The following is a 15,329-nucleotide window of genomic DNA, read 5'->3' as shown; positions in this document are numbered from 1 at the left end:
GTAAATATACAAGCAAGACAAGAGCAAGCTTAACAGTGTCAAGGAAGTATATTTTTCAAAATTATATTCGGCAGGGGTTTGAAAAAAAAACAACTACACTTAAAAACACTTATTAAAAACATAGATTCGACCTTGTGGTGCTGAATTAATTGAGATGGCCTGACATACGATACCTCTCTGTAGGCTGCTAAGAGATTATGTGGCCATGGAACTATGGAAATGGAAATGGAAATTACCGTCTATGTCCTTACAGAGTCTCAGCAGAGCTGGCAGTATCATACTGTGGTCAATACAGACTGGCAATATTACTGCGGTAACACATTTTACCTTTAAGGGGCAGCTAAAATGAATAGCATTACTCCACTTACTAAGAAGGTAAGAACATCTACAATACAATCAATACATGCAATAAATTATAATAAAGTTAATATAAATGAAAATGAATTTCCATCCATCATCAATGTGACAGGGGCTGGAACGGAGGGTGTGGAGTCTAAGCATCCCTGTGCTGCTATTCATCTTCACACAAAGTAAGTTGAACAATGAAATACGGACCTAGTGCACATTTAACCCCCTAAATATATGAAAATACAAAATAATAATTGAAAATTGAACATTGTTTTTAATTATTCTTTTTTTTTTTACTTTGTTGTGATGTTGTATGTGATATGGATTCCCCTGGGTCTGAAATAAAGAAATGAAATGAACTGAACTGAACTGCCATCTCTGATTGCTCTAGTTTAGAATGCAGTGACTCCTTAAAGGATAACTTCAGCCAATTTCAACATGCAGTTGTAATGCTCACACCACCCTGTACTTGTCAGTATCTGAGGGTTTTTTCCCCCAGCCTTTTCCGAGATCCTGGTCATTGTAATGGGGGGAGGTGTTTGTTTACATTTAAAAAAAAAGAACATCTTGATTTATTCCCAAAAACATCCAAAAGGATATGCAACATCAACAGACAACTAGCAAACAGCGATACCTTTTGGAAAAATATTTTGAGTAGGACTATGTTAAGAATTTTTAAAACGTAAACAAAAGCTGCTCCCATTAGAATAGCTCAGATCTCAGAAAGGGCTGACCCAAAAAATGCAGCATCACCGAATACTGACAAGTCAAGGGAAGCGTGAGCAATACAACAACATATTGAAATTGGCAGAAGTTCTCCTTTAAATTATCGCACTATGCCAGTTCTTCCATCCATCAGTATGTGGGCCTTGTTAAGCTATAGCATGGTCACACTTGCTTTCTCTGCCAGGCGTGGTCTTGCAGTCTGCTGAGGGCTTCAACTGCTCTCAGCCAAACTCAGTCTCTCTCCTGAGTGCTCTTAAGGAGAATGTGTTGAACCTGAGTGACATCCGGCCTGTCCAAGATCCAAACCAGCCTGTCATCATACAGTTGACCTTTATACTCTACGGGATCTTGGGAGTGGTAAGCGAAACCGTTTTAAATCTGCTTTTTTAACCTTAAAGTAACTCACCTGTTTGACCCCAGCATCTTAAATGATTACAAAATCAGTAGAAACCAAAACTTTGGCACATGTTCATGTGTCAAATATTTAATGTTTTTCTGTTGGTGACATAAAATGTCTATTAAATATGTCCTAGCAATTCCACAAACACCCCACGCACAAAAAACCTAACCTCAAATTGACCCCAAGGAATATGAATGTTTCGAAATGTGCAGCACTTAGGAAAAATATTTTTGTGGAAATTTCACTTTTTTCAGATTTATCCCGTCTATTCAGGAAAATTCATCAAAGATCATGTTTTGTTTTTAAAAAAAGATATTTGTATGGGCTTTTTGTGCCTTTATTGATGATAGGACAGTAGAGATTGACAGGAAATCAGTGGGACAGAGAGATGGGGGTAGGGTTGGGACATGACCCAGGCTGGACTCGAACCTGGGTCCCCATGGGCATGCAAGCCCAAGTGGGGGGCTTAGCGCGCTGCGCCACAGCACCCCCAAGATTATGTATTTTTAAGAAGTTAAATATTGAATGGGTTCAAATAGACCCCCAGGATAATAGGAGGATTAAAAGCAGTGCAAAGTTTGCTCTGCCGTGGCCTAACGGTAGGGCACCACGTTACGACGCCGGCGACCCGGGTTCAATTCCGGCCTGGGTCATTTGCCAATCCTCTCCCACTTGCTTCCTGTCACCATCTCCAACTGTCCTATCAAATAAAGGCAAAAAAATCCTTAAAGAAACGCAATGCAAAGTCATTTTTAAATATATAATATTTCGAAAACTATAGGTTATAACTATAGCCCCGGTTCTCTGAGGAAGATGAGTGAGACATCTCACTATGGGATATGTGTCCATTTGCCGAAGCTCTCTTCAATCATGGCATCTAGGCCTATGAGCTGTGCAGTGGGTGGCTGTCCAGCAGCACATAACCACTGTATTCAGCGAATTGACTCCAGTCTGAGGCAACCATCTCTCTGAGCCGTGTGGCACTAGGGTATTCTGGTGAGATGTCTCACTCATCTCCCTCAGAGAACCAGGTTTACAGTTGGAACCTACAGTTCTCTTTCGGTCGAATCGTTTGACTTCTCACTATGGGACTTTCCAATCACTCCCGATTGACGGCCAGTCCCACCAAACACAAAGGAAACCCCCAAGAGGCCGACTTGAAGACAGTGGTTATGTGCTGCTGGGCGGGCCGCCCACCACACAGCTCATTGGCCTAGACGACATGATTGAAGAAAGCTTCAGCAAATGGACACGCAGAGATATGTCCCATAGTGAGATGTCAAACGATTCGACCGAAAGAGAAATATTTCAGTAGTTCATGAACTTGTATGGGGCACCTTAGTCACACCCTCTACTTCCTGGTTCATGGGGCAGAGGGAGTCAAAAAATTATTAATGGGCTTGAAAATTAGTGATTTTTGGATTTGTGGTGCATAGGTGGAGGTCCAAGGTCTGGGTTGGTGTAAAAAAAAAAACCTAATTTTCAAGCCCAGTAATTATTTTTTGACTCCCCCTGCCCCATGAACCAGGAAGTAGAGGGCGTGACTTAGGTGCCCCATTGGAGTGAAGCACCTCTATCTTTGCTGTCATCTATGAGATAAAACAACTCTAGGCAAGCTTGGAAGAGTGGATCGACTGAACTGTAGTTCAAGTGAGAGACAATGACACTTCCAATCTCTGTGTTGAATGTACGTAGTCAACTTTATCGCTCGCTATATCATCACGTGGCCACGAATCACCGATCTATAATCTATAACGTTCGGCGTGGCGTCATGATAAAGCACCGTTTTTCGTGGTTGGTCCACACTTCCGCGGCCAATGCATGAATGGGCTGTCCAACTCGTGGTTGATTTACGATTGATGGCCCAATTCTGACAGAAAACTGATTAGGGAAAGATTATTAGTGAAGGGATAAATTTGACAGAAAACTGATTAGGGAAAGATTATTAGTGAAGGGATAAATTGGCATGTATGCCCCATCACACTGTGAAGTAAAACAAATAAGTTGGGCAGTGTGTTTTCCAATGCAATGTTCGCTTCTCTACACCATACCTACACTCCGCTTCTTCCTCATCACTGGTGTCAGAGAAATCACTGGTGTTTTCAATGTCATCATTCCTGTCATCTACTGAATGATAAAGGCTTCACAGGTCCATCAATCGTAAATCAACCACGAGTCGGACAGCCCATTCAAATGCATTGGCCGCGGAAGTGTGACCCAACCACGAAAAAGGGGGCTTTATCGTGACGCCACCACTACCGTTATAGATTAATTTAATTTCGTGGAAACACAACGCATCTCGTGCGACAGGGCTGACATAGCCTATATAAATGAAGACAATCACTACTTAGTTTGCCTCAAATGCACAACACACACAATTCCAAAACTGAAATCTCACAGTGTTGTTTTATCTATCTACATAGGATGAGAAGGCACAGCTGTTAACAACCCTCCTTTGGCTAAATATAGTAAGTATGTGGTGTGTTTTCAGTTGACTTTACGTAATAAGTGGCCCTTCAGTGGACAACTGCTTGATTGAGCTGGGGCACTTTGACAGGCAATGGGTACTTTGATGGGCATAGGCACCTTTTGTCTCAACAGGAGTTTCAAAATGAGTTTGCACACTGGGATCCAGAGGAGTGTGGCAGACATAAAATCTCCGTTCCCCGGAAGAGCTTGTGGTACCCAGACATTGTCATCAATGAAGCGTGAGTAACTGTGTTACAATCGTAGTGTTTGCCATCTGAGCCTTGGGCTTACCAGGCTAAAATTACATGTTGAGTCATTGATCATTCTTAAATCTTCAATTTCCTTGCGTCTCAGGTATGAGTGACTGTGATAACAGCCAGAGAGGTGTCCATTCACTGTAATCAATTGAGCTCAGTCAATGTTGATAAGTTACCTGAACTGCTTGCGTAAGCAGATGTTATTCCTTACTTGATCATCATGTCTCAATTATCTCAATTTCAATGTGAGAACGCATTTGCCAGAGAAATAACATGTGTTGCCAACTTATTGTCCTTTCTGCTCTATGGCAGCACGGAAGCAAACACAGGACCAGAAACCTACTATGTGTACCTATATAGCGATGGGACAGTAAGTGACTGGCTTTCAATGAGAGTAGTCAGTTCCTGCAACATGGATATCTATGCGTTCCCTTTCGACACTCAGAACTGCTCCTACGCCTTCAACTCCTACTTACACACCGGTACAGTGCATGTAACACATCCAGTATACACACACACACACACACACACACAGGCACACAGATAGTGTGATAGATTAATGAACACATTCAATTCACACAAACACATAGCATAGCATGAAGCTAGAGGTAAACACTAAAACATGTTCACAACTTAACCTGTCAGAGGGAAAATGGCTCATCCCTTTAAAATCTGTTTGTTTGGTTTTTTTGCAGCTGATGACATTCAGTTGGTTCTTGACGACCCCATTGAGGCAATCCTAGAGATGACAAACAATGTAATGGAAAGGAAGGGAGAATGGATACTCGTGAACATGAGCGCATACCAAAACAACAAAAACAGCTCCAATGAATGGAATTATATATATGTTCATGTATGTGTGTATATGAGGATGATGGCCAGTCCATTTCTATGTCAATCTCTATTTGTTACGTCTATGTCTATGTCTATGTGTCCCCAATAACAATTGTGTTTGGCCAGTGCTGTGATTTGTGTGCAGAGAGACTTACTTCAAATGTTGGTGAAATTATACAGTTTGACAATTAATGTATTAAGAGCCATAGTCCTTTCATTAAAATATGGTTATGCCATGTGTGCTGTAGGGTGCTGTGTAGTAGCAAATGGGAAGCATTTTCAACGCCCATTTTCATGTCTAACTGGCTACGTTTACATGAGGCATTTAATTCAGAATTAACTCACTTTAATTCTGAATAAAGCGTAAGGCCCGCGCTATGCTTGCTGCAGGATATGCGTGCGGGGCACGATTCCTTCATGAACACGTTAACATGCGTATTTAATGTCAATTTCGTGCGCGTTAGACACGGCAACCAAACGCGTGCGTTAGGTGTGATATCTTCAAAGTCGCTGGGGGCGATCCTAAGAAAGAATGCACAGTTCCACGCAAGTGATTCTGGTGAAAACGACGATGGCAGCAAATTTTAAGAGCGTCTCGTGGAGCTTGTCCGAAATTACAAACATTTGCTATCATACTTCCCCATTGCAATTTGAAAAAGGAGCTTGCAAATATAGGAGCAGTAGCAGTATCGTCTCCTTGCCTGGGGAGTCCTTTTGTTTTTTTTGTTTTGTTTTCATTGTGTTCCCGATGTCCGCATCGCAATGCTGCGTGCTCTGGATGACACCGCCAGTATTTTGCGTCTTGGTCTACTGCTTTTAAAGCAAGCATGTGCATTCGGTTGCGTGTGGTGATGCACATAATTTACAGCATGCAGTAAGCGTGCCGAGGGCTTAATTCCACTTTGAAAACGTCATGTAAACACTTCACAATTCGGAATTAAATGAAAGATCAAAGTAAACTCGACAGAACTATTTAATTCTCAATTATTAATTCGGAATTAAAAAACGTCATGTAAACGTAGCCGGTGTAGCGCTTTTAACAACAACAAAACCATACTGTAGTTGTCCTACTGTATGGGCTTTCTCTACCTTTTAAAACCTTACCTAGGACATTCAGGATATGCATTGCCATAGTTGCTTTTTGAGTTGCTTTTGTGTTTTGGTTGGGGCAGTTCTATGCTCTGGTATATTCTAATCAATAACTATTATATCTGCTTCTCTTCTAGTTGATCCTGAAAAGGCACCCCACCCTGTACGTGGTGAACCTGCTGGTACCAAGCTGCTTCCTCATCAGTTTGGACCTCTTCAGCTTCGCCCTGCCCCCTCAGAACGTGGACCGGTCGGCCTTCAAGATGACGCTCATTCTAGGCTACACCGTCTTCCTTCTTCTCATGAACGATCTGCTGCCTGTCACTGGAAACACCATACCTCTTCTAAGTAACCCAAACTAAATTCCTTCCTCAACTGTGAAGTTCTTCAGAATATACCATATCAGGACCATTCTGGTCATTTTTAAGGAGACTTCCAGTCAATTTAACATGCAGCTCTATTGCTCACACTACCCTGGACTTAGCACAGCAGTACACAGCATTTTTATTACTGCTGTTGTTCAGTCCGTTCTGAGATCGTAGTCATTCGAAGGAGTCTTACACACTAGGGCGGTAAAGCGTCGTGGAACGGCCGCGATTTTTACCGGCGTCAGTGAAAATACATTGAAACATATTTGTCCTTACACACCAACCGGCGGTAGTGGGGCGTCAGCGGCGCGGGAGCCGGCTCCGCGCCGAGCTGCATTTGGAAAATAGAACTCGAGCGTATTTTTCACGCCGTCGACCGGTGGTGTCTCATTCAAATGAATGGCAAAGTAGCACGCTAGCTTTGGCTGTGGGGAGGGTTTTGAACAGGACTGGAGGGTTTTGAACAGGACTGGCCACGCACGCCGACGCTGTCAGTGTGAAGACAGAGTAGAACACACCGGCCGAATCTAAGCAGAAAGGCCGCGTTCGTCTCGCGTCCGTTCCGTTCAGCTTTGGTATGTCTGACGCCTAAGGGGCAAAACATACCAAAGCGGAACGGAACGGGCGCGGGACGAACACGGCCTTTCTGCTTAGTTTCGGCCGCTGTGTTTTTCTCTGCCTTTCACACTGACAGCGTCGGCGTGCGCGGCCAGTCCTGTTAAAAAAAAACCCACAGCCAAAGCTAGCATGCTACTTTGCCATTCATTTGAATGAGACACCGCCGGTCGCCGGCGTGAAAAATGCGCTCGAGTTCTATTTTCCAAATGCTGCGCGGCGTGGAGCCGGCTCCCGCGCCACTGACGCCTGACTACCGCCGGTTGGTGTGTAAGGACAGATATGTTTCAATGTACAGTACTTAAACGCGGCCGTTCCGCGACGCTTTACCACCCTGGTGTGTAAGACCCCTAATGAGGACATGGTTTGTGTTTATTCTTTAAAGCAGGGGTCAGGAACCTATGGCTCTAGAGCCACATCTGGCTCTTTTGGGAACTGTATATGGCTCTTACTTACCTAGGATTTCAAACCATCCCAAGTAATACGGAATAGTTCTTTATTTATGAATAAAAGTACGGGTTCCATATTGAGTTGAAACGGGACACGGGAGGTTAAAATGTGTTAAAATGCAGGAAATTACATCTAAGAAATACAAATTTTTCAGGGAGAGGACTCCCAGACCTTCGCCATGATGAGGTTGACGGTTGACAATCCTATATTTACCTGTTATCAATAAAAGTAATAACTTTACAGTACACTATAAAATTGTTGGGCTTAATTGAAATACATGCTTTTCATTGTATTCAGTTTTTTAAAATGGTATGGCTCTCATGAAAAAATCTTGTAAAAAATGGCTTTTATGGCTCTCTCCACCAAAAAGGTTCCTGACCCCTGCTTTAAAGGATGTGCATACATACAAATATAATCCCAAAACGTATTGCTGTGCTCTGTAAGGTGTCTGATGATGTTTTTGGGATGATATTTGGATATATGCAATTGATGAGCACTACTACAAACTGTATCAGTTATTGTCTTCTGAATCTCAACACTTGGTGAAGGTGTTTAATCAGTAATATGGCTACTACTGAATTCGAGACGATTCGTCTAATGAATTGTTGAGAGGGGACCATTCGAACAAAACGTTGGACCATTCGTAGAAGGCATGGGGCGTTTCGTGCAGTACCTGAGGATTTTTCGTAGAAGACCTAAGGACGTTACGTTCAACCCATGCAGACCTTTCGTGTAACTGGGCAGACTTTTAGTTTAGTCTGCCTATTTTATTAGCCAATTATTTTTACATTTTATCAAACTTGTGTGCCTACCACCACAATGCAATGAAAACAAAAATCGAACCATGTAGAAAGTGCGTGCGTGCGTCTCTATTTTTTTTTAAATTAATTTTTCATTTTAGTTCAGGCTGCTTTTTTTTATCATTAGGCCTATTTTATAGCCTATTTTATAAATATACTATATCGTAACGGACTGCTTCTGCCTCCTCCGGAGTGAGATAGCAGAGTTACCCCCTGTGCACTACATCTGTCTATAAAATGGAGTTAATTTCAAATGGCGGGGGAGACTGTCAGGAAGCAACAAGCCGAGAGAGCAAGAGAGAGGGAACCATGAAGTGTGCGCCGAGAAGATCATCATTCGCAAGAATGCTAAGCCAGACATTGATGTGAGCTGTTCCAAATTGAGACCAAGCGCACAAGTCTGCAAACAAGGGTTTTGCAAAAGTGAACCACTAAAAATAAGAAAAGATATTCGTTGTGTTGATCTGAGTTATTTCTAATGTGTTGGTCACTGATTTGTATTCATTTTTGGAAAGGTAAAGGCAGTCTTATTGTTGCCTAGCTGGCGCCCATCTCATAACTTAAAACAGTCGGTTGCACCGCTACAATATCGACGAAATGTTTTAAAATGTAGGCTTACAACAGTAATTTAAAGGTAAGGGATAATGTATTGTCCACACGTGACTATAAGAAAATATTGCCCTACGGGACAAATAAGACTCCCGATGCCGAAGGCAGAGAGCTGTTATTCCGCTCCCAAGGAAATGTATTTCCGTAGTCACGTGTGGACAATACATTATCCCGCTTATCCCGCCTTTACCAACATTAGAAAGCATAGAATACATAGTTAACCAGTAGTTTATAGTAACAGGTTTATTGCCATTTTATAGCGTGCGCAAAGAAAGATAGTTCGTGGAACGCTCATAATATAAAAAGAAAGAAAGGAGTCGCACACTGGAGCTGAATGCAGAATCAAAAGCTGTATTAAACAAAGCTGAAAAAAGTAAATAAAACCGACAGACAGGGGACAAACGTTCCGGGTCTAGCCCATCATCTTCCTTCTCTTCTTTTTAATTATACTGCTCTTGGAATTACGCACCGAGCGATACGCTCCGGATAAGATATTGGCGCGGACGTCACCCCACCATTACGCACATAATTTAAAAAGGTTAACAAGCAACAGAGTTTGGCTACTTTCTAACTTGTTACAGCCACATTGCGCTTCAAACTGTTTGCAGGCTGCCTCGTTCACTGCGCGATATCTACTAAACTCGGGTTCATAACAGGACCATTTCTATCTGATCTGTGCGCCGGATTGTTGGCTGGAGGAGGCAACGCTAGCCTAAAGAGTAGGCTACTTCACCCTTAAGGAAACTATCAACGAACTCCTCACTTGTTAAAAAAAATACTACTGTTAATAAAAGATGTCACGACAGCGGCCGGCGGGCAGTGACAGTTTGCTTTCTTGAAATAACAACACTCGGACAATAGTGTAGACTTGTGCGCTACACGCTGGGGTGGGGCAGGGCTGCTGAGCTGTCTGCTACAAGCTGTCGTGCCGGGACGTGGACTGTATCCATTGCGTGCGGCCGGTCGCTTTGGGAACTGTGGGTAAGTTGCATTTGGGTAGGCTATTGCGCGTGTTATAGTTGAATTAAGTAATTGACGAGCCAACGTCCGGCAGCAGTGGCTGAGTGTGTAACTTAACTTAACTTTTGTAGGCTACTATCGTCCGAGTGTCTCCAGATTGTGATTATTTATTCATTTATTCAAAGACGATAGCAGTTTACAGACGCTGCTGGCTGCATGGATATTGTGGTGGTTTTCCCTCCTAATTGTATTTTATGAAATTGTAAAAATAAAACTACCATAACATTTACTCCTGTTGTCTGTCGTTCCTGAATCGTGGTCTAAATTTCACCTCTTTCACCTCTTACAATAGTGTTAGTGGCTAGTAGCAGAAGTTTTCACAAACCCAAAAGGCCGACCGGCTTAACCAAAACAAAGGAGAAAAGAAAAGGATGGGAAGAGGGGTACAGACAGGGCTGGCTGGAAGAGGCGCGCGCGCGCGCGTGTGTGTGTGTGTGTGTGTGTCTGTGTGTGTGTCTGTGTGTGTGAATGTGACGTGGGTAATCACAGTTAGCACGAGCAGCAGTCAGCTTACCGGTCCAGACAATCAGAAAGTAAAGGAAATGTCTTCACGGTACCTGACCTGTTCCGAGCGTCCCAGCGTTTCACAACTCCAAACGAAATACACAATTCACACTTGGTAGCAGTCCGAGTTGGTAGTCAGTCGGCGTGTTACTCTCGCCGCAAATAATGCTACTCCTCCACCAAATAGAACACACCGTTTACAGGCATCTCCATACTGGCATTCTCAATGAGAAATCTCCCCTAAAGATCATAATGTGATGTTGTTTAATCCATTTCGTGTTAGTTATGCTAGCGACTGGGCTTCTTTATGGAGCGTTCATGCTGGGTATCAGCTGCATCAAAATCTTCAAACTTGTTTTTAAAACTACCGCGTCTGTACTGTCTGTGTCTGCGCGCGCGTTATCGTTTACGCATGGTCTTCTCTATGGGATGTACTATATTTATTTTAGGAGCAACGTACGAATGAAAGGGTTGAAATCCATACTCGTCGCCTACATGTGCGGCCTTTTTATCATTTCGTGTCCATAATAATTTTAGGCACATAACGCTCACGCCCTCCGCAATTTAATATTGCACTCCAACCAACTGTATCGGGCAAAATCATTTAGCTATCCACTGACTGCTTCAGGGATGGCGAAAGCTTTCAGATCGCTCTGGCATTTAGGCACGTCTACAGAAGAGAGATCTGGGATCCCCAAGCTAACTGTATTTTGGTTCATCTATAGCTGCATCATCCTCTACTCGCGCAGACCCTCAGTGCTTCGTGCATCTTCCTGAATATACATCTGCGTGAGAACCAGGTTATCATCCTCTCGGATGGTGTGGGTAATAAGCAGCGGTGTAGTCTACTTTTTTGAAGTGGGTATACTGTATATTTGAGCATTTTTTGTAGTGGGTATACTGTATATATTTGTGCTATTCAAAACAATGGGTCAATCAATTTGAAGTGGGCATACTGAAATCCCTGAAATTTAGAAGTGGGTATACTCCGTATACCCGCGTTCTACGTAGACTACACCACTGGTAATAAGGCTAACTGTGGGCTCACTTGGTGGTGTCGTGGACCTGCTTTTTGAAGGGAGAACCTCTGCGATTCTGGAACCTGAAGTCTGTTGGACCTAAAGCCGTGGCTTTTTAAAATAATAACTGCGGAATGGTATCAGAAAAATTAATTGCATCGCGCTCACCATTCACCGGCCTGAAGTCATTTGGGAGCGATTATGCTTCAGTGATATGTAGACCGACAGTTGGTTATTGCCTTTAATGTAGGCGGATTTCGGGGGCATGATTTTGTTGACAAGTACTTATTTAACGACTTAAATGAAGATGTTATGTAGACTGTTTGACGGCCCCTTCCATAGGACAGCATCCATCCATCTATCCATCCCTTCCTCATCTTTACGCGTAACGGTAATAATAGCCATTACTTTTCTTGTAGACGTTGCGCGTAATATTTTATTCATTATCGACTTATTTCAAGCAGCATTCCACTGTCCACTCTGTGTGGCCCTGTTGAAAGGGTTGCCTTGTCTATGCGGGAGGGGGGATGGCTTCCACTGAACACGGCAGGTCATTTGCATGACAAGACTTCATGCCCATTAGCGAACACTTTGTTCTTAACAACTTCCCATTAAGAAATGGGTATTCTAAATGTGTTTGTCACCGTTTTCAGCAAGCCTGGCGTCGCCATGAGGACCTGATGTTTTCCACAGAAAACATGCATGGTTGCAACCACTTACAAAAAAAAAAACCTCACCGTTTCACTGAATTTAAAGACTCACTGCTCTGATGTAGCCTACTCTTTATTATTTGGTGTTGGAACTGTCTATGCATCGCGTGGCATGGGCAGACGTTGGTAGGCTTTACGCATGCATACACGCACACAAAACGGTTCAGTTCAACGTTTATTGACCAGCAAGCAAGCGGCGCAGTACCAGCTGATTTGCTCTAGAGTCGCGAAGTGAAAACTGACTTTCAAACCCACATCGCAATCACCTTCAAGCGAGAGCGCACGCTAGGAAGAATGTTCCATTCATGTTGATGTGGGCAGGGGAAAAGTGTTGCAAGAACATTGGACTCATTCAATATCATTGTGCAAAGTGTGTGTTGCAATATTGTGCTGAGGATATGTGTTGGGGATTTCTCGTGTGTCTATTTTGTTTGCGTAAAACGATTCCACCAATAGTGCAAATTACAAGTAGTTCTAGGCTATGTCTGACAAGTAGAACTACGGAGGAATTCTAACGAAACCTAAAACAAAATAGGCAGTTAGCTTATTTAATTACGAGGCCAAAATAGGTAGCTACCAGCTTATTTAATAAAGAGGCCTAATACAAATAAAATAATTGCTCAAGACTATTGCCTTTACAGTTAAAATGAGCGTGAAAAATAGCTGAATTACATTTTTTAATCAACAAAAAATGTTAGAATGAGCGTTAAAAACAGCTGATTTACATTTTGAAACATTTACAAAATAGGCAGCCTGAAGGCTTGAAGGGATTGGAGGACAATTTCCAACAAAAAAATATAGCAGCCTGAAGGGACGTTCTCTCTCTCTCTCTCTCTCTCTCTCCTCTCCCTCTCTCTCTCTCCTCTCTCCAGTCTTCTCCCCCCTCTCTCTCCTCTCCCATTCCTCTCTCTCCTCTCTCTCTCTTTAAACCGTAGCATGGATTTAACATGGGTGCATTCTGTAGGCTATGTTTTCCAACACTGTTGTATCTTTTCTGGTCATGCGCGAACTATTTGTTGTCATTCAGAATCAGAAACATCAAAGTGGCGGCAGACAGCTTTCTCTTGTTGCTGGTGCTTTGCATTTCATTTGAATAGTGAAGCTATAGGCCTACTCTCCACACGTAGGTATATTCCAGACCCCCAGAAGACGGTAGGTAGAAGCTTTCATCTAACAAGTTACCGGAAAGTCAGAAAACTCGCTGCATGACAACCAAATTTGCTCAGTGGTCAAGACTTCTAGACGCACGCTGCCCTGATTCAAAGCGACAAGGCTGTGCTTGGTCCCGCCTCTCTGCCCGCAGATGGGGCTACTCAAATACTGTTCCAGAAATGTAAGGAGTAGAAAGTAACATAGGCCTACAGATATTTGTCAAAAAATGTAACGGAGTAAAGTAACGGAGTAAAAGTGAAAAAAAAGCTTCTCAAATATTGTTCCAGAAATGTAAGGCGTAGAAAGTAACCTAGATAATTGTCAAAAAATGTAAGGCGCAAACGTAAATTGTCAAAAAATGTAACGGCATAAACGTAAAAAAACAACAACATACCAATTAAAATGAGTAAGTACATTTTATTTATAAAGCACATCTAAAAACAGCAAAAAAACAGCTGATTTACATGTTTTAATCAACAAAAAACAAAACTGACCAAAATGAGCGTTATAAACAGCTGATTTACATATTTAAATAAACAAAACCCGTGAAAATGAGCATTAAAAAAGCTGATTTACATTTCTAATATAGGCAGGCTGAAGGGACGTTTAGTTCAAACCTAAGGATCTTTAGTTCAATTTTAAGGACGTTTCGTAGGCTTTTGCGGTAGACGGAACGTCCTCGACGAAAGATCCCCTGCCTTATACGAATGGTCCAACGTTTTGTTCGAATGGTCCCCTCTCAACAATCCATTCGACGAAAAGACCTGTACCCCTACTACTACTCTTCCAATTCTACTTTGGTGTGCACTGTAATGGTTTCACTTCTCTCCTCAGATGTGTTCTTCTCCATCTGTCTGGCTCTCATGGTGGCCAGTCTTCTGGAGACCATCATCATCACCAACGTCCTGCACAACTCGCATGACTACTCTGACGTGCCACGCTGGGTCAGGTTCCTCGTCATAGACCTCCTGGCCCGCCTGGTTTGTCTGAGCAGGAAGACACCAGATGACAAGGCCACTCTGTCAGAGAAATCAGGTAGGGCCTACCACATAAGTGGTACTTTGGGCACCATATTAAGGGTGAATCCCATTACACCCCTTAGCCCTATCCGATCCCCTTTGCCTCCGTTTTGCGCGTCCACGTGTAGGCGTAGTGGCATCCCGATTCATGTTCAGACAGATGGGTAGGGGTGCGGCGAAGGGCTTTCCACCCCTCCGCACGGAGATTTTCCGACACCAGACTCCGTCGACGGAGGGCTTCGACAGGTTTCCCTGAATGCATTGCGAATTCATTTAAAAATTAGCGGCAAGCCGCGGCACCCACAACAGCACACAAGTTAAAGTATTTTTAGCAGAAATTGACGGTTTTGAAGTGGTAATAATTATTCCATTGTACTAAGTTCAACATTGTCCTGATGTGTGATGGCCCTTTTCTCCGTGCACCGCACATGAAAAAAATCGCTAACGTCAACCTAATGCATGGAATTAGTGACAGCTGTGAGTGTCATTCCTTGATTGTTGAAGGGATATCGCAATTCGTAGCGGTTGCGTTTCAAGCCCTACACCTTACAGCTTCGTTGAAAAGTACGAGGGGCACGGGGAAGGCGTAGGGATAGGGGTAGAGATTAGTAATGGGAAAGGCCCTAAGTGTCATATTATGTGCTTGCAAAAATAAAGGCTCGAAAGATCTTCAGGTGTCATTCCTCTTTTTCTAGTTGAGGCTCCTCCCCAACGTCCTGATGTGACTGAGACTGAGCTGGTCCATCAGGAGCCCTTTGGGAGTCTGCAGAGGGAGCTGAGAGCCATCCGGCAGCACATGGAGAAGAGTGCGGCCACCCAGCAGGTGTCAGAGGACTGGATCCACATCGCACAGGTGGTGGACCGCTTCCTGTTCTTCATCTACCTGATCTTCATCTCCACCAGCTTCATCACCATACTGGTCATGTGGACCAGTCAGTAG

General features: G+C 43.2%; 1 protein-coding gene across 1 annotated transcript; it reads left to right on the top strand.

Moving 5' to 3' along the window:
• Window positions 1–311: 311 nt before the first annotated feature.
• On the top strand, window positions 312–15,329 carry LOC134451575 (5-hydroxytryptamine receptor 3A-like). The gene is made up of 10 exons (XM_063202081.1): window positions 312–375; window positions 470–530; window positions 1,259–1,431; window positions 3,898–3,942; window positions 4,076–4,182; window positions 4,513–4,682; window positions 4,896–5,053; window positions 6,261–6,458; window positions 14,153–14,405; window positions 15,085–15,329. Exons 1-10 carry the CDS (start codon window positions 346–348, stop codon window positions 15,327–15,329), a joined length of 1,440 nt encoding a protein of 479 aa, XP_063058151.1. The 5' UTR covers window positions 312–345.

The sequence above is a fragment of the Engraulis encrasicolus genome, chromosome 6, assembly GCF_034702125.1.
Source record: "Engraulis encrasicolus isolate BLACKSEA-1 chromosome 6, IST_EnEncr_1.0, whole genome shotgun sequence".
Classification (NCBI taxonomy): Eukaryota; Metazoa; Chordata; class Actinopteri; order Clupeiformes; family Engraulidae; genus Engraulis; species Engraulis encrasicolus.
Note: the sequence above shows the minus strand (reverse complement) of the source record. Positions and strands in the feature narration are given on the sequence as shown.